Below are 23,551 nucleotides of genomic sequence, written 5' to 3'. Positions count from 1 at the left end.
AAATTACGGTGTAGGAAATCTATGTGGAAAGGGATCGGCACGCGAGAATTCCGCGATTTTGTAATTATAAGATTTTGCGGAAAGGCAGTACGCGAGACAGAGCTCGGCTACGTCCCAACCCTAACCGCCGAAGTCCACAGCCTGACGGTATGAATGGTGAACTGGGGGATTTCTGTAATCCGTTACAGAGGCCACAGCGGTCGGCCTCTGAGGGACGTGCGGCGGCAGGTCTTCAAGTGGTTACCAAAACAGAGCGGTGGATAGCTGGAAAGGCTTTCCTGTGCGTGCTCTCGCCTACGTCCCACTAATTTTACACCTTCGAGTAACTCAAGTGGAGCAGGCCAGGAGTTGCGAATAACAAACTTTCAATGCAAGAATCTGTGTTCGCTACGATGGGGAATCTTGAGTGGTCTCTTGGGAGGAAACTTCCAGTAAACGCGTTATTACCCACAGCTTTGGTTCTTCCCAGCCGACGAGGGCAGAGTTTACTTGTGAAATTTTGTAGAAATAAAAGAATTGTGGCAAAGAGTTATATTCCCAGGCGGTACATTGGTCGGCACTGGCAAACTGGGTATTTTGAAAGCTTCTAGTGATGTGATTCGCTCAGTAAAAGTTGAGGTGAGAAAATAAGGATGAAGAGCGATCTTGCTGGACTCTTGGTAGAGATCTTCCGTTCTGGGCTCTCGTACTGAGAGGACGTTAGCCAAGTCGTCTCCCCTCTTGGTCTTTCGTTCTGAGAGGACGTTAGCCACGCCAGATCATTGCTGACGGAAACATTGTCGCAGTTAGGGAAGTTTACGGACAGCAGTCTGGTGTTCGAATTGGGTAGGATTGTACTTTGCGAGACGCCACACGCCGATCGCACGGCTGCACCGGCACCGTCGGAGACCGGCGCTACAACAGGAATGTTACGGTGAGATGGCTCCCGCTTCAGCCTGTGTTAGGAGTAACGTTAAATAGTGGGATCAATTGGAATTGCTGTTTCCACAGAGGTTTCACAGTACTTTGGAGTGTTATAAGAGATCGCGTTTTGGACCGATTTTAACACAGTTACTGCCAATGCCAGATAGGAGGATAATTTGTAAATTGTTCATTATGTTTTACTCAGCATTGATCTTAAGGTTATAATAAATTCAGTAGAGCCTTTACTTTCAGTAGTTGATCCTGAATTCACCCTTTTGCTTTATTTTATTTTGGGTATGTGTTTGATGTCATTGAACACCCTAAGTGTTCGTCATCGTTCATGTTCGGAAGTAAAAATAGGTGTGATTTATCGTCAACACTACCACCGCAGATTAATTAGGGATGACCGGGCCACATTTTAATCTAGCGTTATCCATATTTGCGTATAGTTCCACTCCCAATTTCTCTGTAAGTTGTTTGTCAGGGGCGAACACACGCAAAAGTGGGACAAGCAACGGGTGGGGTGTTACAATTATTCTGCTCCTGTGCAGCTTTTGTACTACGACGGTTGCCACACAACTTTGTAGGCCACCAATGCTTACCGTTGTGTAGGAAGTCGTACACAACTCTACGACACTATGAGTATTCGAAAGTTCCTGGCAGATTAAAACTGTGGGCCGGACCGAGACTCGAACTCGGGACCTTTGCCTTTCGCGGGCAAGTGCTCTACCATCTGAGCTACCCAAGCACGACTCACGCCCCGTCCTCCTAACTTCACAGGAGTGCTAGTTCTGCAAGGTTCGCAGAAGAGCTTCTGTAAAGTTTGGAAGGTAGCAGACGAGGTACTGGCAGAAGTAAAGCTGTGAGGACCGGGCGTGAGTCGTGCTTCGGTAGCTCAGATGGCTGCCGGCACGGTAGCTCAGCGTGTTCGGTCAGATGGTTAGCAGCCCTCTGTAATAAAAAAACTGAGCTAATCGATCAACAACGAACTTCAACGGATGTCTCACGACGTCCGCCCCGAGCAGATGCAACGAACAAAAACGAACAAAATGAGACTCAAAAAAAAAAAAAAAAAAAAAAAAAAAAAGATGGTAGAGCACTTGCCCGCGAAAGGCAAAGGTCCCAAGTTCGAGTCTCGGTCGGGCACACAGTTTTAATCTGCCAGGAAGTTTCATATCAGCGCACACTCTGCTGCAGAGTGAAAATCTCATTCTGGACTGTGAGTATTCCTTTAGGTTATATTGTGACGGCTGTACCTCTGTAACCAGTAACAGTGGAACACATGTTATATGGAACGTTTTCGTTTATTAGTCTGCACTACAACCTCCTAAGATGCTTACTATTCCTCGTGAAACGTTGAAAGTATCGGCGCGGCACTCACACGGCCCTGGGGTCCACAACGCCCGCGCCCACGGGCACGGTGTGGCCCATCGCCTCCAGCGCCACCAGAGTCTCCAGCTCCGCCAGCCGCTGGTCCGACAGCCGCTTCCACCTGAGCACACAAACAGACGCCAGCGTTACATAGCTAGCTGCCCGCCTGTAGCGACCGCTTACTGCAGAAGGGCAACGTGTCCACATATCCTACCATCAATTACAGGCAAAAAAAACTAAATAAAACCAATTTAATGAAATTTATATCCTGACATGCATTTCTGGTTTCTTTATGTAGGTAATTTTCCTTAATATACACACTAATGACCAGGAAAATTGCTACACCAAGAAGAAATACAGATGATAAACGGGTATTCATTGGACAAATATATTATACTAGCACTGACATGTGATTACAATTCACGCAATTTGGGTGCATAGATCCTGAGAAATTAGTACCCAGAACAACCACCTCTGGCCGTAATAACGGCCTTGATACGTTTAGGCATTGAGTCAAACAGAGCTGGGATGGCGTGTACAGATACAGCTGCCCATGCAGCTTCAACACGATACCACAGTTCATCAAGTGTAGTGACTGGTGTATTGTGACGAGCCAGTTGTTCGGCCACCATTGACCAGACGTTTTCAATTGGTCAGAGATCAGTCGAACATTTTCTGTATGCAGAAAGACCCGTACAGGACCTGCAACATGCGGTCGTGCATTATCCCGCCGCAATGTAGCGTTTCGCAGGGATTCGAATGAAGGGTAGAGCCACGGGTCGTAACACATCTGAAATGTAACGTCCACTGTTCAGAGTGCCGTCAATGCGAACAAGAGGTGACCGAGACGGGTAACCAATGGCACCCCATACCATCACGCCGGGTGATACGCCAGTGCGGCGATAACGAATACATGCTTCCAATGTGCATTCACCGCCACGTCGCCAAACACGGATGCGACCATCATGATGATGTAAACAGGACCTGGATTCATCCGAAAAAATGACGTTTTGCCATTCGTGCACCTTGGTTCGTAGTTGTGTACACCATCACAGGCGCTCCTGTCTGTGATGCAGCGTCAAGAGTAACCGCAGCCATGGTCTACGAGCTGATAGTCCATGCTGCTGCAAACGTCGTCGAACTTCGTACAGATGGTTGGTTTCCTGCAAACGTCTCCTTCTATTGACTCAGTGATCTAGACGTGGCTGCACGATCCGTTACAGCCATACGGGTAAGATGCCTGTCATCTCGACTGCTAGTGATATGAGCCCGTTGAGATCCAGGACGGCGTTCCGCATTACCCTCCTGAACCCACCGATTCTGTATTCTGCTAACAGTCATTGCATCTCGACCAACGTGAGCAGCAATGTCGCGATGCGATAAACCGCAATCGCGATAGGCTACAATCGGACCTTTATCAAAGTCGGAAACGTGATGGTACGCATTTCTCCTCCTTACACGAGGCATCACAACAACGTTTCACCAGACAACGCCGGTCAACTGCTGTTTGTGTATGAGTAATCGGTTGGAAACTTTCCTCATGTCAGCACGTTGTAGGTGACGCCACTGGTGCCAACCTTGTGTGATTGCTCTGAAAAGCTAATCATCTGCATATCACAGCATCTTCTTCCTGTCGGTTAAATTCGCGTCTGCAGCACGTCATCTTCGTGGTGTAGCAATTTTAATGGCCAGTAGTGTACATGTAAATGTCAAGTATGGCATAAGGGGAAAGAGAGAGACGAATCTGTTTATTGGACATGTTCCCTTTCTGCAGTACACTGGGTATTCAAATTAATTTTAAGACTGAGTTAATTGTTTTACAGTAGAATCGTTAATATAAACATCTTTTACTGTAATACACATTTTTGGGACTAATTTCTGAATAACACGGCCTTGCCGAAGTGGTAACTCCGGTTCCGGTCAGATCACCGAATTTAAGCGCTGTCGGGCTGGGCTATCACTTGGTTGGGTGACCATTCGGTCTGCCGAGCGCAGTTGGCAAGCGGGATCCACTCAGCCCCTGTGAGGCAAACTGAGAGCTATAAGGGGCGTTCAAAAAGAAACGAGCCGGAGGTGTAATTACAGAAATCACTACCTGTATTGACCCTGGCTGTTGAGACACTTGTCCCAATTTGTCACGAGGCGGTGAACGGCTGTCTCATAAAATTTCCGGGGCTGTGATGTTAACCAGTTCCGCACGTATAGGTGGACGTCGTCGTCTGAGGTGAATCGTTTGCCCCTCAGAGACTTTTTAAGGGGACCTAAAATGGCCCCCTTCTCATTCACTTCCTGCACCACGGGACAACAGTGAACGTCCAGCGTCACTCGCAATCCTTGACCACTCTTCGCCAAGCGATTAAACCAAAACGGGCAGGCAAACTCACCCGTGGGGTCATTCTGCTCCACGACAGTGCAAAGCCTGATACGGCCAACACAGTCGAGGCACCCCTGCAGAAATTCCAAAGGGATGTTGTCGGGCACCCTCCGTTCAGTCCGGACCTCTCTGCCTGTGATTACGACATTTTTGGTCCCTTTAAAAAGGCTCTGAGGGGCAACTCGACACTGTGTTTCTCGAGCCATGCCATTACACTCTTCAACCAGTGTACGATACTCCTTGGCCGTCATGGTGTCTTGAATGGGCTCCGCTGGAGCCATGGATGCCCACATGAATTTTTCGCAGATCATAATGGAGTCGCCGCTAGCTTGTCCAGTTGTACAGGTATTAAGGAGCTGTTCCCCTGGAAGATGAGTGTATCGTGGTCTCCCGTCGGCACGATGAAGTAGGTATCGAGATTCATCAGACCATCCAACGCTCTGCCGCTGTGCCAAATTATAGTGCCGATTGTCACGTGCCCGTTGCAGTCGTCTTAACATTATCACGTGAATGGGTCGTCGGCTGCGGAGGCCCATCATTAGTACTCTTCGCTACTCTTTGTGTTCAGACACATTTGTATTCTACGCACCATTAAAGTCTAATGTTAGCTGCGCACAGATCGCCGCCTGTCCTATTTAACCAGTCTGCCCAGCCTCCGACGTCCGACATCTGTAATGAGGGGTGGCCGTCCAACCCACGACATCTGTACGCGGTTTCACCACGTGTTGAAGACACTCACCACAGCACTCCTTGAACATCCGACAAGTCGTGCAGTTTCGGAAATTCTCTTGCCGAGCCTCCACCCCAACACAATCTGCCCTCGGTCCAATTCAGACGGATCGCGCTCCGTCCCCATTCTACACACGGACAACACGCCCACTGACACTGCATACATCGTAGGTGTGTCTGACTAGCAGTCATTGCTCTACAGGTGACGCTGCTATTGTCTGGACGGTTTTCTGTCAATAGTACGTCGGAGGCCATAATGTTCTGGCTGATCAACATATTTTTGTCTAGAATAGTCACAGCTATCATGCTTCTCAACACGACATGTGTGATACTACTTAATCTAAAGTGAATCTGGCTATCTGCAAATAAAATTAAATGTAGAGAATAATTGTCAATAATATTCTGAATGGCTTTGTCACAATTACACAATGGCTAACTGTTGTACATCAAAAACTAAGCGGCGTTAGAAAACGGCTCTACTGAATTTATTTGAAACTTTTGCAGATGGAAGCTGACTCCAATTTTCTCTCAAATATTCGTTTAGACCCTACAGTTGTTTGCTACCTCGCAACGGACAGTTGGGCTCTACTCTATCTGCGTATTGCAAAAGTATTAAGTGCGTAATCCTTTAATGACACACAAGTAACTTGTTCAAACATGCCCTATAACCTTTTCTCAACATTGCCATACACCACAAAAATTATTTTTACACACGATATTAAGTAACGCAAGATTTACTCTTTGCTTTCCTAATGGAAATATTTTTTACTAACAGTGGAGGTAGAAAGGTAATTTGAATGCTGAACACATGACTGATAATTCACCCTGGATACCAAGTAGTAAATACTGTTAAACACAATGACAACTTTACTCTACAGCAACTCTGACAGCCAAAGAATACGCGTCATTCTGCAAGGTGTCAGGCAAATCCAACACCTTCCATGAAAACCCTGACATGATAGCAAATCTGGCAGTATGTCACATAGCTCCGAATAAATCCTGACATTAAATCAACCAAAGTAATACGATCAACGAGTGAGCAAATGAAATACCACAGACTAACACAAGAACCCCTAAATGCATGTCATACCTTCCCACAGTTAAACAGACGCAGTTCCGAGGGGAGAAACGAGAACAGAAGCCAAGAGTAGAGCCGTGTAGGCTAGCAGGCTCTACGATAAGAGCGGGACAATGGGACACCCGCATCGCCGACCGACCGCCAAGAGGTCCATCCCCCAGCCCTCCAGAAGAACAGTATAGATCTTACGATAACACTAAAAGGGCCACACCAGCTGCAAGTTTTCGCGTGAGACTATACGCATCTCTGTTACATAGCAAACATTAAAAACATTGCCCCACCATGAAACGTATAACGTTTCTCATTGGATAGACAGAATTTTTGTATGCAGAGCTTAAGGTTAACATTGAGATGCTGATTGGTCAGTTGAAAACACAGCCAGACACTTTTTTGTTAAACCAACTTCGGTAAACAGTAGTAAGGATAAGTTCGAGAGAGTTTCTACCGAGACAGCGAGGTGTGTGGAGTTGCGCCGCCAGTCGCCCCTGACGCTGCCTAACCACCGACGAGGTAATGAATGCACGCGATGCCGCATAAGAGTGCATAAGGCTTCACTCAGAACAGCAGAAGTCTCATCTGTTACATTCCCTTTTTACGTAATAATAGTGTCGATCGTCAATTAAACTTCGTGGTATTCACATTTGTTACTTGAAGTTAAAATCTGAAACGTGATGATTTTTCTGTTATATAATTATTGAGAAGCCACATCAGCCACTATAATTTACGAAAAGTTAAATAAGTAATTAAAGACAATTGAGGGTCACTGTAGACCATTTTTGATAGTTTTCTCTTTATAGATGTGATATGGCATAGGTCATCCTTCGATCCATTATAGACCTTGGAAACCCATTCAGGGAATATTCGTTCACATTTTTGTTGAACGCAGTTGGTTTTTATCATCCTGTATTAAAATATTTCCTTTTATCAATAGTACAATTTATAAACAATGTTTTGTGGGTAGAATAAAAATTCCAATGGGAAACTTAACTGCTTTTTCGACGTTATTTTACCAGCTAACTAAAAATAGGAAAGCCTTGAACCCCTTCCACTAAATTTAGTTAGTATTAAGATTCTTTTACAGGGAGTGCAGTGGAGCTGACACTGAAATCATTAAGTATTTGATTATATCATCGCTAGTCTCACTGATCTCTTCTGAACTCTACATGTCATGTGTGGTCTGGCGTCTCCTTACCAGCAACAGGTCCCAGGTTCAAACTAGTCAATTCCATAAAAAAAAATATGCTCAGAGTGTCGTTGCGCGAAAGTGGTAGGGAGACACGACTTAGAACAGACACCACGCAGATTGTTAGAACTCATGTGTTCGGGTGTGCAAAGATGCTTACGTTGGCGAACATACCAAACAAACTGATATTTCTTATGACATACAGGATGTTCATTTTAACTGAATACTTTGAAATATATCGAAAACTACACTTGGGATTAAAAAAAGTAATAATTCCAATTTGTTTGTCTCGGATGCGATATGCAACGATACAACACCCGGCTTGTGCGTGGGTGATGGGTCCCAACTTTGAAATCTTCACTGGAAACCCCCGATTATTATTGCAGATTACGATTCTACATGAAAATCTGCATCCGTTTTGTCTGAAGCATTTCCTTGGTTTCGCCGCAGTTGGCGCTGTAATCGGAGGCGTAGAAATGGGTACACAATCGTAATTTCCGACATGCTACTCAATGACCACTGAATATCCAGTGGCACGTGGGACACCACCTCTATGCTGCAAAGGTAGGACAGACCAGTTTTTCATATCTTGCAACTGCAAACCCCATTCGCAATTCTGTATTACTCCAATATATCGAACAGGGGACCACTCGTCACGCCACGGTGGCCGTGTAGACAACTACGACTATCGTAACAGGCAGTACACTGCGACCGGAGCTCACGTATCCTGCAGACGTAGCGACCCTAAACATTACAGTACTTGCCCAGTTTTTATTGCCTCCACACCTACTTATCATTTTGAGAACAGACGTGCAAGGGGATGATAAATGTTACAATCACAGAAGAAAAAATTGAAATAATGCTGATTTATGGAGGATGTAGGAGAAATGTTGAGACTGTTGTTGCCTTGTATGCCGAGTGCTTTCCAGAGAAAGCTCTCTCTCGTTGGTTTTTTTAAGTGAACGCCTTTATGACTAATGCCAGCGTACACACCTGGAAAAGGAAACGAAGCAAACGGTCTACAGGAGAAGCTAATGAAATAGCTGTACTAGCGGCAGTGTAGCAGAACCCACGGATAAACGCCCGGCTACTACACTGTGATTCCGGTATGTTCGTAGGTGGTGTTGTCACAATACTGCTTCGTCATAAGTATCATCCAACCCACGTGTTACTGCATAAAGAAATACATGACGCCGATTTCCATAACTGGGTAATGTTGTGCTATCTGTACTATCTGTAATAGTTTGTTCATTGTCGCTACACGTGTCTTTTTAGATGTAGATGTGTGAGCGTATTGTGCAGAGAGTAAACAAGATAATTCAGATAGTCCTTACAGTGCTTCTTCACTCTAGACAACACACTACCTGATACTTTTCGTTTTATTATTTCTTATTCCTTTGCACTTCACATTTTATGCATGATCTCCTTACATATAGGGTGACCATACGCCCTGATTAATCGGAATTGTCCCGTTTCTTGAGGCTCAAAAGTTTTTCCCGACTTTTTTTTTAAAAAACAAGCAATTTGTCCCGATTTTCAAGGATTATTTTCAGACATTTACAAAGTGGTTAAAATAATTTCTGAGTGTCGATTTTATAAACCATCAGTTGAAACTGACATTCCGTACGTTGGTACCCCCTGATAGTGTACAGCTTAACCACTGTAATTGTTGCGTACTCTTATTTGTTTTTTGCTTTTGCTTGCCATTGTTGTCAGCACTCAGTATCAGTTTCGTGTAGGACGTCGTGGTGGTGCCGAAACGAAAATCAAAGTTTTCGGAAGAGCTTCAGAAGAAATTTCCTTGCTTCACTGCTACAGACAATGACTGTTCAGCAAAATGTAACATATGTAACTGTGCTGTATCCGTGTCTCATGGTGGTGCTGCAGATCTCAAGCATATAAATGAGCACGTCTACAAGTGTAAAAGAGCCCCACTTTCTTTGCTGAGGTACTATTTTCCAGTGAGTCTACATTCACAAACCATGGTAGCGTTAACCAGCATAAGGTGCATTACTGGAGTGTAGGCAATCCCCACTGCTTACGGCAAGTTGACCATCAACGTCTTTGGTGGGTTAATGTATGGTGTGTCATGATGCGGAACAAACTTAATGGTCCGTCTTTTATAGACGGCACGTTGAATAGACGCAGATATCGACTGTTTTTTGGAAAGGAACCACCGGTACCACTGCAGGACATCAGAAACACGTGTGCAGGCATTTCCGTAGATATGCTTCTCTCCTGCGATGGTCATGTGAAAAGCGGATCACTAAGTATACTGAAGTTGGCGGCGCTATGTTTGAACAGTTACTGTAATTGGAAAAGCAGAGTAGCTTTCGCCTCGAGCCATGACCACAGTGCTACGTCGAGTAGTCCCCTGTTCGATATGTCTGAGGAATACAGCGTTGCGAATGGGGTTTCCCGTTAAGAAATAATGGCCTTTTCTACCTTCGTAGGATGGAGATAAAGTCTCACGTCCCATTGGATATTCAAGGGCCATTGAGTAGCATATTTTAAATTACGATTGAGTGCCCATTTCTGTTCCTCCGATTACAGTGCCATCTGTGACGAAACGAAGAAAATGCTTGAGACAAAATTATGTAGATTCTGCAGTAGAATCGTAATCTGCAATAAAAAACGAGGGTCCCATTGTATATTTCAAAGTTTCCACGAGCCTCGGATACACGGGATGGGATGACGTCGGCGGGGGTCGAGAGTGGTATCATTGGCTGTCCGGCTCCGAGTTTAAACATATTGGAATTATAACTTCTTTTAATCCGCTGTGTGGATTTTGAGATATTTCTGTGTCTTCAATTAAAGTGAACACCCTGTATTCATCTTTTAAAGTTAGCTGCAAATGTAATGCATTGCTAATACATAGAAAGAAGGATCCTTTATTGTATGATTATATGATAGCGGAACAAACACTGGTAGCAGTTACTTCTGTAAAATATCTGGGAGTAAGCGTGCGGATCGATTTGAAGTGGAACGATCATCTAAAATTAATTGTTGGTAAGGCGGGTGCCAGGTTGGGGTTCATTGGGAGAGTCCTTAGAAAATGTAGTCCATCAACAAAGGAGGTGGCTTACAAAACACTCGTTCGACTTATACTTGAGTACTGCTCATCAGTGTGGGATCCGTACCAGATCGGGTTGACGGAGGAGATAGAGAAGATCCAAAGAAGAGCGACGCGTTTCGTCACAGGGTTATTTGGTAACCGTGATAGCGTTACGGAGATGTTTAGCAAACTCAAGTGGCAGACTCTGCAAGAGAGGCGCTCTGCATCGCGGTGTAGCTCGCTGTCCAGGTTTCGAGAGGGTGTGTTTCTGGCTGAGGTATCGAATATATTGCTTCCCCCTACTTATACCTCCCGAGGAGATCACGAATGTAAAATTAGAGAGATTCGAGTGCGCACGGAGGCTTTCAGACAGTCGTTCTTCCCGCGAACCATACGCGACTGGAACAGAAAAGGGAGGTAATGACAGTGGCACGTAAAGTGCCCTCCGCCACACACCGTTGGGTGGCTTGCGGAGTATAAATGTAGATGTAGATGTAGATGTAGATACTTCTTTTTTGAACCGATATCGTGATCACTTTTCGTTGGCTGTGCACTCTCAAGTAAGTTAAGACTGATCCACGTATGGCATTGCCAGATGATTTTACTTTCATCTCTTGTCTTTCAGTGTTTTATTGAGTTGTAAAAGGCGTGAAAGGCTATAACACCACTTCGATGTGCAACCGTCCGCTTCGAAGTGTACCCGTGCTTTTTCAGATATGCTTTGCTAGATACGTTTCTGCGTCTACTATTATGCTGTGTGTAGTTATTCACATTGAAAGCTCTGGTCTCCATTGTAGAAGACTCTGTTCTAACCGACATGTCGCAGATTGATTCCCTGCCTGCAGTAAACACAAAACTGAAGGCGCTGACAAACCTGTGATATCGTGCAAACAGGTTTCTTTTATGCGCCGTTTCCGACTTATTTAGCATTGAAATTAGGCAATAAGGTCGTTGCGTGCACAAATTCATACACTCGCACGTGCGCGTAACACATCTAATGGTCTGTGAGTTACCACAATTCACATTACCAGCTAAAATATGCCTTTTTTTGAAAATGATAAATTTAAGCTAGTTGAGCGAAAGATACGTTTGTTCGATTTGCGGAAAGCGAACGACACTGTTTCCGGCAGGCTGCAGCAACTTGCACGTACGGCGACCTGATTCGCTGACTTCGATGCTAAATAACTAGGTAACGGCGTAACTTATCGATTTTTTTCTTATTATTACTCAGCACTCAGCTTATTAGATAGTTTCCGACCACCCTGCGTACACAGTGTATGGTGAGCGCCTGATGACCCAGCAACACAACACGCAGGACTGCCCGGCAGGTTGCCGCCATGCCGACGCGGCTACATTTCTCTGCGACATCCCGTGCAAGGGCGTTTTATCTTAAGGCATGTGGATTTTCTGATGACAATATTTGTGGATTTTGGGAATGTAACCAGATAGGTGAAACCAAGCCTAATAAGTGAAAAAGTTCGATCTAAAACACCATGTCGGTTTATAAACCCCTGAAACGATTCACGACACGCTATTCGCTTCGCATGGTCCATACAGCGTGACTTTTGCACAGCAGTAATTTTATACGGACACATACATAGCTCTTTGGTTACGTCATTCTGTGCTGCCGTACGGCAGCCTTTAGGATTTTGCGATAACCTTCTCACTAATTTTGATGGACTCTGCAACGTTACGTCCGAAATATCGTGAAACTTCCGTTCTGTTGAACTTGTGAGCCTACCAGTTCGTGGTGATTCAAGAACTGAACCTTTTGTCTGCAATTTGCAAATTAAATCACTTATAGTGTCACGATGTGAACATCTAGAAGCAGGAAAACGCAATCTAAGTTGCCGCCTGACATACACCGCAAAGTTATCTCCTGTACGGAAAACCTCTTCCATTAAAACCGCTCTCTCTGCAACAGAAAGCATTCGCACTAGACTCAGGTCTTACAAGAACTAGACGATAACACAACTAACAGCTGCAGTGACCGCGTAACACTACTACCTCCAACCTACTACTGCGGGTCCACGGAACACGAGCAGGCGAGATTTGAACGTCCTCCCAACCTCACGCGACCCGCAAAGCGAAACACGCGAGGGTCGCGCTGTGCAGAGACGTAAGTGTAGTCAGTGCAGTAACAACGATGGCAGCTTGAACTAACAACAGTAAACAACGGATACCCATTATATTATCAGGCAGCGTTCAGTAGTGAACGGGCGGCCGAAGTATGTTAACGTTGTTGTGTCACAAACCGCAGTGGAGCAACGATCTGAACGTTTGTAAATTATCCGTTCAAAATATTGCCAAGAACATTTTGAAGAAGAGAAAAATTCGTGTTTGTGCCAAGTGCGTCCCGCACACGGTGATTCCTCAACAGAAACGACGAGACGTGGAAATCTGAAATGAAAGATGCGGAAATTCTTTCCCGGAAAAAATCATCACCGATGGCAGGACTTGATGATGTAACTACGAAACTTCCACGAAACGAGAAACTGCAGAAGACGCCTCTGGTGGTTCGCCAGGACGCAACCAACGTCGATTTTCATGCGTAAGTTGAACAACATCTGGAACCGGACTGTTCATATGTTTTACGAACGTTCCTTGCACTGTACTCAAAAAACACAATTTTAACTTTTCTCTATTTTTTATTGATCCAGGCAGGAATCTTTAAAGAGTGTTGGGGTATGACCTGTTGGCAGCTAGGCGTAAGGGTACAGTTCCCTTACACATTATGATTGTACAGGATGCGAGTGCATAGTAGTTGTTGTGCAGTCCAGAGACTGGTTTGATGCAGCTCTCCATGCTACTCTATCCTGTGCAAGCTGCTTCATCTCCTAGTACTTACTGCAACCTACATCCTTCTGAATCTGCTTAGTGTATTCATCTCTTGGTCTCCCTCCACGATTTGTACCCTCCACGCTGCCCTCCAATGCTAAATTGGTGATCCCTTGATGCCTCAGAACATGTCCTACCAACCGATCCCTTCTTCTAGTCAAGTTGTGCCACAAACTCCTCTTCTCCCCAATTCTATTCAAGACCTCCTCATTAGTTATGTGATCTACCCATCTAATCTTGAGCATTCTTCTGTAGCACCACATTTCGAAAGCTTCCATTCTCTTCTTGTCTAAACTATTTATCGTCCATGTTTCACTTCCATACATGGCTACACTCCATACAAATACTTTCAGAAACGACTTCCTGACACTTAAATCTATATTCGATGTTAACAAATTTCTCTTCTTCAGAAACGCTTTCCTTGCCATTGCCAGTCTACATTTTATATCCTCCCTACTTCGACCATCATCAGTTATTTTGCTCCACAAATAGCAAAACTCATTTACTACTTTAAGCGTCTCATTTCCTAATCTAATTCCCGCAGTATCACCCATTTTAATTCGACTACGTTCCATTATCCTTGTTTTGCTTTTGTTGGTGTCTATCTTCTATCCCCCGTTCAAGGCACTGTCCATTCCGTTCAGCTGCTCTTCCAGGTCCTTTGCTGTCTCTTACAGTATGCATTATACCCTACAATACAAAGTTTATCCCTGACTCCAACAATGCCTGTCAGGAAGCACAGCAGATAAAGAGGAAAAAGACGTCACTTCTCGGTGAGCGACACCCCTGTCAGGAGATAAATGTAGCTTCTCTCTGCTGTGATAATTTCGTAGTAGCAGCTCGCAGCAATAGTCTGGATGTATTTTTATACATATGACAGTGGAAAGTAGACCACGGCCTTGCCGCAGTGGTCCCAATGATTCCCATTAAGGTTAAGCGCTGTCGGGCTTGGCTAGCATCTGGCTGGGTCTGCCGAGTGCTGTTCGCAAGTGGGGTGTACTCAGACCTTGCGAGGCCAATTGAGGAGCTACCTGATTGAGAATTAGCGACTGGTCACAGAAGCTGACAACGGCTCCGGGAGAGAGAGGCACTGACCACATGCCCCTCCATATGCGCATCTAGTGGATAAACCGGCGATCTGTCAATAGCTTTGGGCCGGCAAGGCCTATGTGGAAGAAATTTGAGTTTTGTTTCATAATGCTTGTTGCATTCTTCACTGAGATGACAAAAGTCATGAAATAGCGATATGTACATACAAAGGACCTGTATCCACGGACCCAACCAACCAACCAACTCGCGCACGCGCGCCCAGACCGTGACATCGCTGGCCACAGTTCCTGTCGCGGCCGTCGCATTCTCAGGGCGTTACCGCCGACGGAAGAGGTCGCGCCATGGCTGGTCTCCGGTCCGCAGCGCCCTCTGCCTTTTGCATGTAAGGAGGAGCGCTGGCCCCGAGACGGACAGTGTATTGACGATTGTCTATTGCTAGCCTTTCGTGGAGTTTATAGCGGAACGATTGCAGTGTGATATTTGCTATTCTATTCGACTAGGCTCATTACACGGATTACTCTCGGAAATTACTTGTATTGCTGGTGCATTTTTTGTCGGAAATAAAGATAAGTTACCTCTCCATTCTAGCTATCGCAATTCTTGTCGTTAATTATTTTTCGGCCAGAAGACATAGCTACGTCCTGGTCACTACCCACGCTTTATACAATTTATGGTGGCTGCCCCAAAAGTACCGCCGAGGAGCCTGGGTTATGGAGCCGTCACAAAAAAGATGGCAGTAGCATCGCACACACAAGGTAAAAACGGCTGTCTATTGGCAGACCTGCCATTTGTACTCATGTAGTCATGCCCGCATGAGAGGAATGAACAGACTATGTGCGCTAAATGGTAGTTGGAGCTAGATGCATCGGACATTCCATTTCTGATATCGTTAGGGAAGTCAATATTCCGAGATGCACAGTGTCGAAGAGTGTGCGGAAAAACACAAATTTCAGGCATTAAGTCTCACGACTCAGGGGCCGTTGGCCTCCACTAAACGACCGAGAGAAGATGCGTTTGCGTACACTTGTCAGTGCTAACAGACAAGCAACACTGCGTGAAATAACCGCACAAATCAATATGAAAGGTATGGTGAAATTTGGTATTATTGGCTTATGGCGCGAATTCCTTTGCTAACATCGCCTGCAGCCCCTTTCTTGGGCCCGCGACCACATCGGTTGGACCGTAGACTACTGGAACATCGAGACTTGGTGAGATGAGTGCCGATTTCAGTTGGCAGGAGCTGATGGTAAAGTTCGAGTGTAGCGCAGATCTGACGAAGCCATACACACAGGTTGTCAACAAGGCACTGTGCAAGCTGTTCCGATCATTGACCGGAAATGGTTATGTTCGGCTAATTGGAGGCCCCTAGCAGCCTTTCATGGACTTCATGTTTCCAAATAACGATGGATTTTTTATGGCTGGCAATGCGCCATGTCACCAGGCAACAACTGGTTCCGAGTGGTTTGAAGAACATTCTGGAAAATTCGAGCGAGTGACTTGGCCACCCTGATCGTCCGACACGAACCCCATGAAACATTTATGAGACATAATCGAAAGGTCAGTTTGTGCACAAAATCCTGCACCTGCTACACTTTCGTAATGATGGTCGTCTGTAGTGGCAACATGGTTCAGTACTTCTGCAGGGGACTTTCAACGACTTGTTGAGCCCCTGCCACGCTGAGTTGCTGCACTACGTCGTGCGAGAGGAGCTCCGACACCTTATTAGGAGGTATCTAATGGCTTTTGTCATCTCAGTGCATTTCTTCAGTTAAAATCATATTTCGTCAACTTCAGCCAGTCATTTTCTGACTCCAAAATAGAGCAGAATAAAGAAATAGACAGTGTCACCGCAGCAGGTGCAAGTGTAAGTCACACATACATACATAGGGAACAGGTCAATTGACAGACATAAAAAATATTAAAAATAAGTAGAAGTTTAGATGTCAACGACGTTGCCGCAGTTGTAACACCTATTCTAGTCAGATCTACATCTACCTCCACAAACATACTCCGCAATCCACCATACGGTGCGTGGCGGAGGGTACGTCGTACCACAACTAGCATCTTCTCTCCCTGTTCCACTCCCAAACAGAACGAGGGAAAAATGACTGCCTACGTGCCTCTGTACGAGCCCTAATCTCTCTTATCTTATCTTTGTGGTCTTTCCGCGAAATATAAGTTGGCGGCAGTAAAATTGTACTGCAGTCAGCCTCAAACGCTGGTTCTCTAAATTTCCTCAGCAGCGATTCACGAAAAGAACCCCTCCTTTCCTCCAGAGACTCCCACCCGAGTTCCTGAAGCATTTCCGTAACACTCGCGTGATGATCAAACCTACCAGTAACAAATCTAGCAGCCCGCCTGTGAAATGCTTCTATGTCCTCACCCAAGTTAAGCGCTGTCGGGCTAGGTTATCAGTTGGGTGGGCGACCGTCCGGTCTGCCGAGCGCTGTTGGCAAGTCGAGTGCACTCAGCCCTTGTGAGGCAAACTGAGGAGCTACTTGATCGAGAAGTAGCGGCTCCGGGAGAGCGGTGTGCTCCACACATGCCCCTCCATATCCGCATCATATGTGGGCTGAGGATGACACGGTGGTCGGTTGGTGCCTTTCGGCCTTCATGGCCCATCGGGGACGAGTTTAGTAGAAGTTTAGATGTCCGCTGCCTTTCGCTAAGCTGGACTTACAGTTTCAAGCCTTGCGTTTTAATCAGGATAGAGAGAGTATACCTGTGGGACGGGTGAGAGTCGCTCGCAGAGGCGGAGAGAGCTAGGAGCGCGACCACGGCCAGTGCTGCAGTCGAGGGTGCCATGGCTGCGGGCAGACTACGCGGCATCTGGCGCACACAGCGGCCTATATACCCTCCCGCGAGCGGCTGGCGCTATTACGGCAAAGTAAACGGCCGCGGCGTGCGCGGTCCATCTGGCTGATTGAGCGCTGATGGGTTCCACGCTGCAGGCCGACCTCTTCCCGTCCCTGCCTGTTGCCAGACGCCGCGCTGCTGTGTCAACAGAAAGGAGTCCCGTGTAGCGCTGGCCGGGCCGTGAGTGCCCTCCCCCACCCACCTCTGGACAAGCGGAGGAGGGGCCGCTCTAAGTTTATAACTCCAACCGCTTCCGCAGGACGGTTTTATAGCTTTCTGTTAGGCCGCAGTATTGCCTCTTCAGTAAAAGTCCGATGTGTTTAGCCGGTAACCGAGGCACGTGCACATAGAAGTAAAACTGACTTCTTTCCACACAAAAGAAGCCACGTCAAGGTCACTTACTAGCATTTTACGCCTGGCGGGTCTAGACGCACTGCAATATTTTCTCACCAAGTAGCTATTGTGCTTACAGTCATTCGTTGACCAATCTGGAGTGGCACTTGAAGACAGCAAAACGAAAGCCGAAGTTTAACGTACCGCGTTTAAGAGATCGTACGCACAGGAGAATCGTACAAACATACATATTGTCGTTTGACCATCGCAAAGACTCCCGTCTGGACGACATAGTAGTAAGCATCCCTGGCGCAGAGAAACAACTGATAACTGAAAGAGATGAAAACAAATGAGTCGCCATGTCAGGACGGAATCCCAGTTCGATTTTACGAAGAGAACTCTGTTGCCCTGGCCGCTTACTTAGCTTGCACTTATCGCAAATCTCTCGCCGAGCGCGATGTCCCAAGCGAATGAAAAAAAAAATGCAGGTGACTCTGCTGTGTATACGAAGCGTAAAAGAACAGACCAGGAAAAATATTCTGATTTAGAATATAATAAATTTCCTAGAGACGGAAAAGTTCATGTTCACGAATCAACAAGATTTTAGAAAGCATCGCTTGCGTGAACATCAACTTGTCCTTTTCTCACATGATATGCTGCGAACTATGGATGAAGGGGCCGGCGTCGGTGGCCAAGCGGTTCTAGCCGCTTCAGTCTGGAACCGCGCGACTGCTACAGTCGCAGGTTCGAATCCCGCCTCGGTCATGGATGTGCGTGATGTCCTTAGGTTAGTTATGTATAAGTAGTTCTAAGTTCTAGGGGACTGATGACCTCAGACGTTAAGTCCCATAGTGCTCAGAGCCATTTGAATCACTTTTTTTTTTTTTTTTTTTTGAACGATGGATGAAGGGAAATAATCAGATTCCATACTTCTAGATTTCCGAAAAGCATTTGGTACGGCACTCCACTACAGGCTGTTAACGTAGGTACGAGGATACAGAATAGGTACCCAGACATGTGAGTGTCTGGAAGACTTCTTAAGCAACAGAACGCAGTATGCTGTCATCGATGGCCAGTGCTTACAGAGGCAAGGGTTTCGACAGGGAAGTCCAAGTGTCCAAAGGAAGTGCGATAGGACTGCTGTTCATTTTCTACACACATAAATGATATGGCGGAGAGGGTAGGCAGCGATCTGCGGTTCGCCGGCCGCGGTGGTCGTGCGGTTCTAGGCGCTGCAGTCCGGAACCGCGGGACTGCTACGGTCGCAGGTTCGAATCCTGCCTCAGGTATGGATGTGTGTGATGTCCTTAGGTTAGCTAGGTTTAAGTAGTTCTAAGTTCTAGGGGACTGATGACCTAAGATGTTCAGTCCCATAGTGGTCAGAGCCATTTGAACCATTTATGATCTGCGGTTCCAGAATGAGATTTTGGCTCTGCAGCGGAATGTGCGCTGATATGAAACTTCCTGGCAGATTAAAACTGCGTGCCGGACCGAGACTCTAACTCGGGACCTTTGCCTTTGGCGGGCAAGTGCTCTACCATCTGAGCTACCGATCCCGAGTTCGAGTCTCGGTCGGGCACACAGTTTTAATCTGCCAGGAAGTTTCATACCAGCGCACACTCCACTACAGAGTGAAAATCTCATTCTGGAAACATCCCCCAGGCTGTGGCTAAGCCATGTCTCCGCTATATCCTTTCTTTCAGGAGTGCTAGTTCTGCATGGTTCGCAGGAGAGCTTCTGTAAAGTTTGGAAGGTAGGAGACGAGATACTGGCAGAAGTAAAGCTGTGAGGACCGGCCGTGAGTCGTGCTTCGGTAGCTCAGTTGGTAGAGCACTTGCCCGCGAAAGGCAAAGGTCCCGAGTTCGTGTCTCGGTCGGGCACACAGTTTTAATCTGCCAGGAAGTTTCATACCAGCGCACACTCCGCTGCAGAGTGAAAATCTCATTCTGGAACACTCAGGTGTTATGAAGATGCTTCGGGAACTCAAGAACCGGCTTTTGGTGCTGACTGCGCTGCGATCCTACTGCTGCTATCGTACATTTCGCGTAGGGAACACGAAGATGAGATACCAGAAATTAGGCTTCATACAGAGGATACAGACAGCCGTTCTTTCCTCGCTGCCTCTCCGAGTGGGAAAACAGGAAAGGAGTAGTAGTGGTATAGGGTACCCTCTGCCACACTCCGTACGCTGACTTGTGGCGTGTGTAGATGTAAAGATGTAAATATCAGCAGTCAGTTACTTTGATATTCAGGTCTGTGCTGAACTCTCTCAAAAGAAACTGATGGAAATTAACTACTGACATGAGATCATAATACATAAAGTTCATGACCTCCCCATAAACCATGGACCTTGCCATTGGTGGGGAGGCTTGCGTGGCTCAGCGATACAGATAGCCGTACCGTAGGTGCAACCACAACGTAGAGGTATCTGTTGAGAGGCCAGACATACGTGTGGTTCCTGAAGAGAGGCAGCAGCCTTTTCAGTAGTTGCAGCGGCAACAGTCTGGATGATTGACTGTCTGGCCTTGTAACACTAACCAAAACGGTCTTGCTGCGCTGGTACTGTGAACGGCTGAAAGCAAGGGGAAACTACAGCCGTAATTTTTCCCGAGGGCATGCAGCTTTACTGTAGGGTTAGATATAATAATTCCAGTCGCAAAGAAATAGGTGTTGACAGGTGTAAAAATTACAGAACTATCACTTTAACAAGTCTGGTTGCAAAATACTAACACGAATTTCTTACAAACGTCGGGGAAGTTTAGAATCCATAGAAATGTTGGAACACGCGATGCAATACTGACCCTGTGAGTTATCTTAGAAGATACATCAAGAAATGGCGAAACTACGTTTCTAGCATTTGTAGGCTGAGAGAAAGCTTTTGACAATGTTGATTCGAATACTCTCATTGGAATTCTGAAGGGGATCAGTGGTTGAGAAGGGAGTGAGACAGGGTTGTAGCCTATCCCCGACGTTATTCAATCTGAACATTGAGCAAGCAGTGAAGGAAACAAAAGAAAAATTTGGAGTAGGAATTAAAATCCAGGGAGAAGAAATAAAAACTTTGAGGTTTGCCGATGACATTGTAATTCTGTAGAGACAGCAAAGGACTTGGAAGAGCAGATGAACGGAATAGACACTGTCTTGAAAGGAGGATATAAGAGGATAATGGAATGTAGTCGAATTAAGTCGGGTGATGCTGAGGGAATTAGGAAATGAGACACAGAAGGTAGTAGATGAGTTTTGCTATTGGTGCAGCAAAATAACTGATGATGGTCGAAGTAGAGAGGAGATAAAATGTAGACTGTCTATGGCAAGGAAAGCATTTTTGAAGAAGAAAATTTTGTTAACATCAAGTATAGATGGAGGTGTCACTCCTTTCTCAACCACTGCTCCCCTTCAGAATTTCAAAGAGAGTATTCCAGTCAACATTGTCGAAAGCTTTCTCTAAGCCTTTCCTGAAAGTATTTGTATCGAGTGTGGTCATGTATGGAAGTGAAACATGGACAAAAACAGTCTAGACAAGAAGAGAGTAGAAGATAGTAGAAGATTTCGAAATGTGATGCTACAGAAGAATGTTGAGGATTAGGTGGGTAAATCACGTAACTGATGAGGAAGTAGTGAACAGAGTTGGAGAGAAGAGAAATTTGTAACAGAAATTGACTAGAAGAAGGGATCGGTTGGTAGCACATGTTCTGAGGCATCAAGGGATCATCAATTTAGTACTGGAGGGCAGCATGGAGGGTAATAATCGTAGACGGAGACAAAAAGATGAATACACTAAGCAAATTCAGATGGATGTCAGTTGCAGTAGATACTGCGAGATGAAGAAGCTTGCCCAGGATAGAGTAGCATGGAGAGCTGCATCAAACCAATCTCTGAAGACCACAACAACAACAACAACAAAGCTAGTGAGCATATTCTTAAGTTCGGATGTAACAAATTTTCTTCACACAGAAAATTTCTTCATCCGGAAATCAGCATGGATTTAGAAAGCGTCGCTCGTGCGAAACTCAGCTTGCCCTTTACTCACAGGGCATACTGCGAACTATAGATGGAGAGCAACTGACAGGTGTCAGACTGAAAATTGCTAACGAAGGTCCGAGCATAAGGAAGAGGCTTCCATATATGTGAGTGGCTGAAGGTAGTGTATTAACAGAATCCAGTACGTCGTTCTGAATGGCGAGTGGTGGTCAGCAGTGCCACTGAGAAATGTGACAGACCGAGTAACCGGCAGTATGCGACTGTCTGCTGGTGACTCTGTGGTGCACGGGATGGTGTCGTACAAGCAGATCAGGTGACACTTGGATTTTTATAATCATATTTATGGTACGTGAAATTCAGACCTCAGACATCAATTACTCAACCATATCGATGCATCACTCAAATATTCTCGGGAAAATCTCCTTTGAAGTTTTGTGAACGTCGTAGACAACCTAAATAAAGCTCAACTTATGGAAGGGTGGCTTTGCGGTAGATTGCATTCCTGCCCCGTGGGCGGGCTTGGTCTGTTTCCCGTTCGATGCTTATCTTCAAACAATGGTACATGTTCAAACTTCCTGGGAGATTAAAACTGTGTGCCGGACCGAGACTCGAACGCGGGACCTTTGCCCTTCGCGAGCAAGTGCTCTACCGTTTGAGCTACCCAAGCACGACTAGCGCCCCGTCCTCACAGCTTTACTTCCGCCAGTACCTCGCCTCCTACCTTCCAAGCTTCACAGAAGGAGCACTCGTCCGCGAAAGGCAAAGGTCTCGAGTTCGAATCTCAGTCCGGCACACAGTTTTAATCTGCAGGGAGTTTCATATCTGCGCACACTCCGCTGCAGAGTGAAAATCTCATTCTGAAAACATCCCCCAGGCTGTGACTAAGCCATGTCTCCACAGCATCCTTTCTTCCAACAGTGCTAGTTATGCAAGATTCGCAGAAGAGCTTCTGTGAAGTTTGGAAGGTAGGAGACGAGGTACTGGCAAAATTGAAGCTGTGAGGACGGGATGTGAGTTGTGCTTGGGTAGCTCAGTTCCCGGTACCGGAACGTGAATTTTCTGGGCTGAGATTAGAAAACTTCTCATGGCCGTTTTTCCTAGCGGATGTTATGTCGACACGGTAGCTCAGCGTGTTCGGCCAGAGGGTTTAGCTACCCGCTCCAATAAAAAAACTGAGTGAACGGATCAACGAAAAACCTGAACGAGTGTCATCGGACGTCCGCCACGAACAAATTCAACGAACAATATATCACAAAATGAGATCAACAAAAAAAGCCGGTAGAGCACATGCCCGTGAAAGGCAGAGGTCCCGAGTTCTAATCTCGGTCCGGCACACAGTTTTAATCTGTAGGATGTATCATATCAGCGCACACTCCGCTGCAGAGTGTAAATCTCATTCTGGAAATGGTACATGTTCTACGATCATTTCCGTACAGTGTAACATACACAAATATCAAATAATGTAATTTGTAATGATTTTAATCTAAATAAACCTACATTAACAATATTTTATAACTGATTGGTAATTAAGAATTTATATTTCCAATGACAACGGTATTTGTGTGTGTGATAAGTAATTGTAAATAAAACGACGTGGATTTTTCATAATAATTACAATTACATATGACTTGATTAGCATACAACAGATGAATTTTGTATTTAAATGATGTAGGTATACGAATTCAAACTGAAAAGGAAAAAGATGACAAAAACAACGAACAAAACGAGGCTCGAACCAGCGACGAAGTGCTTACCAGTCTCGAGCGCTACCGATTCTTTTTCGACCTTTATGTATTTTAC

At 45.7% G+C, this 23,551-nt stretch overlaps 1 protein-coding gene across 1 annotated transcript in view; it reads right to left on the bottom strand.

Annotated features, from left to right (window-relative positions):
- Positions 1-17,406, bottom strand: part of LOC124625784 — a 72,114-nt gene extending 54,708 nt beyond the window's left edge. Inside the window, exons 1-2 of the mRNA XM_047149230.1 lie at positions 17,304-17,406; positions 2,285-2,395 (exon numbers count right to left, since the gene is read on the bottom strand). Coding sequence (XP_047005186.1) covers positions 2,285-2,395; positions 17,304-17,386 — 194 coding nt within the window. The 5' untranslated portion in view covers positions 17,387-17,406. The remainder of the gene's footprint in view (positions 1-2,284; positions 2,396-17,303) is intronic.
- Between the last annotated feature and the right edge of the window lie 6,145 nt (positions 17,407-23,551).

The sequence above is a fragment of the Schistocerca americana genome, chromosome 8 (assembly GCF_021461395.2).
Source record: "Schistocerca americana isolate TAMUIC-IGC-003095 chromosome 8, iqSchAmer2.1, whole genome shotgun sequence".
NCBI lineage: Eukaryota > Metazoa > Arthropoda > Insecta > Orthoptera > Acrididae > Schistocerca > Schistocerca americana.
This window is presented reverse-complemented; position numbering and strand designations above follow the sequence as displayed.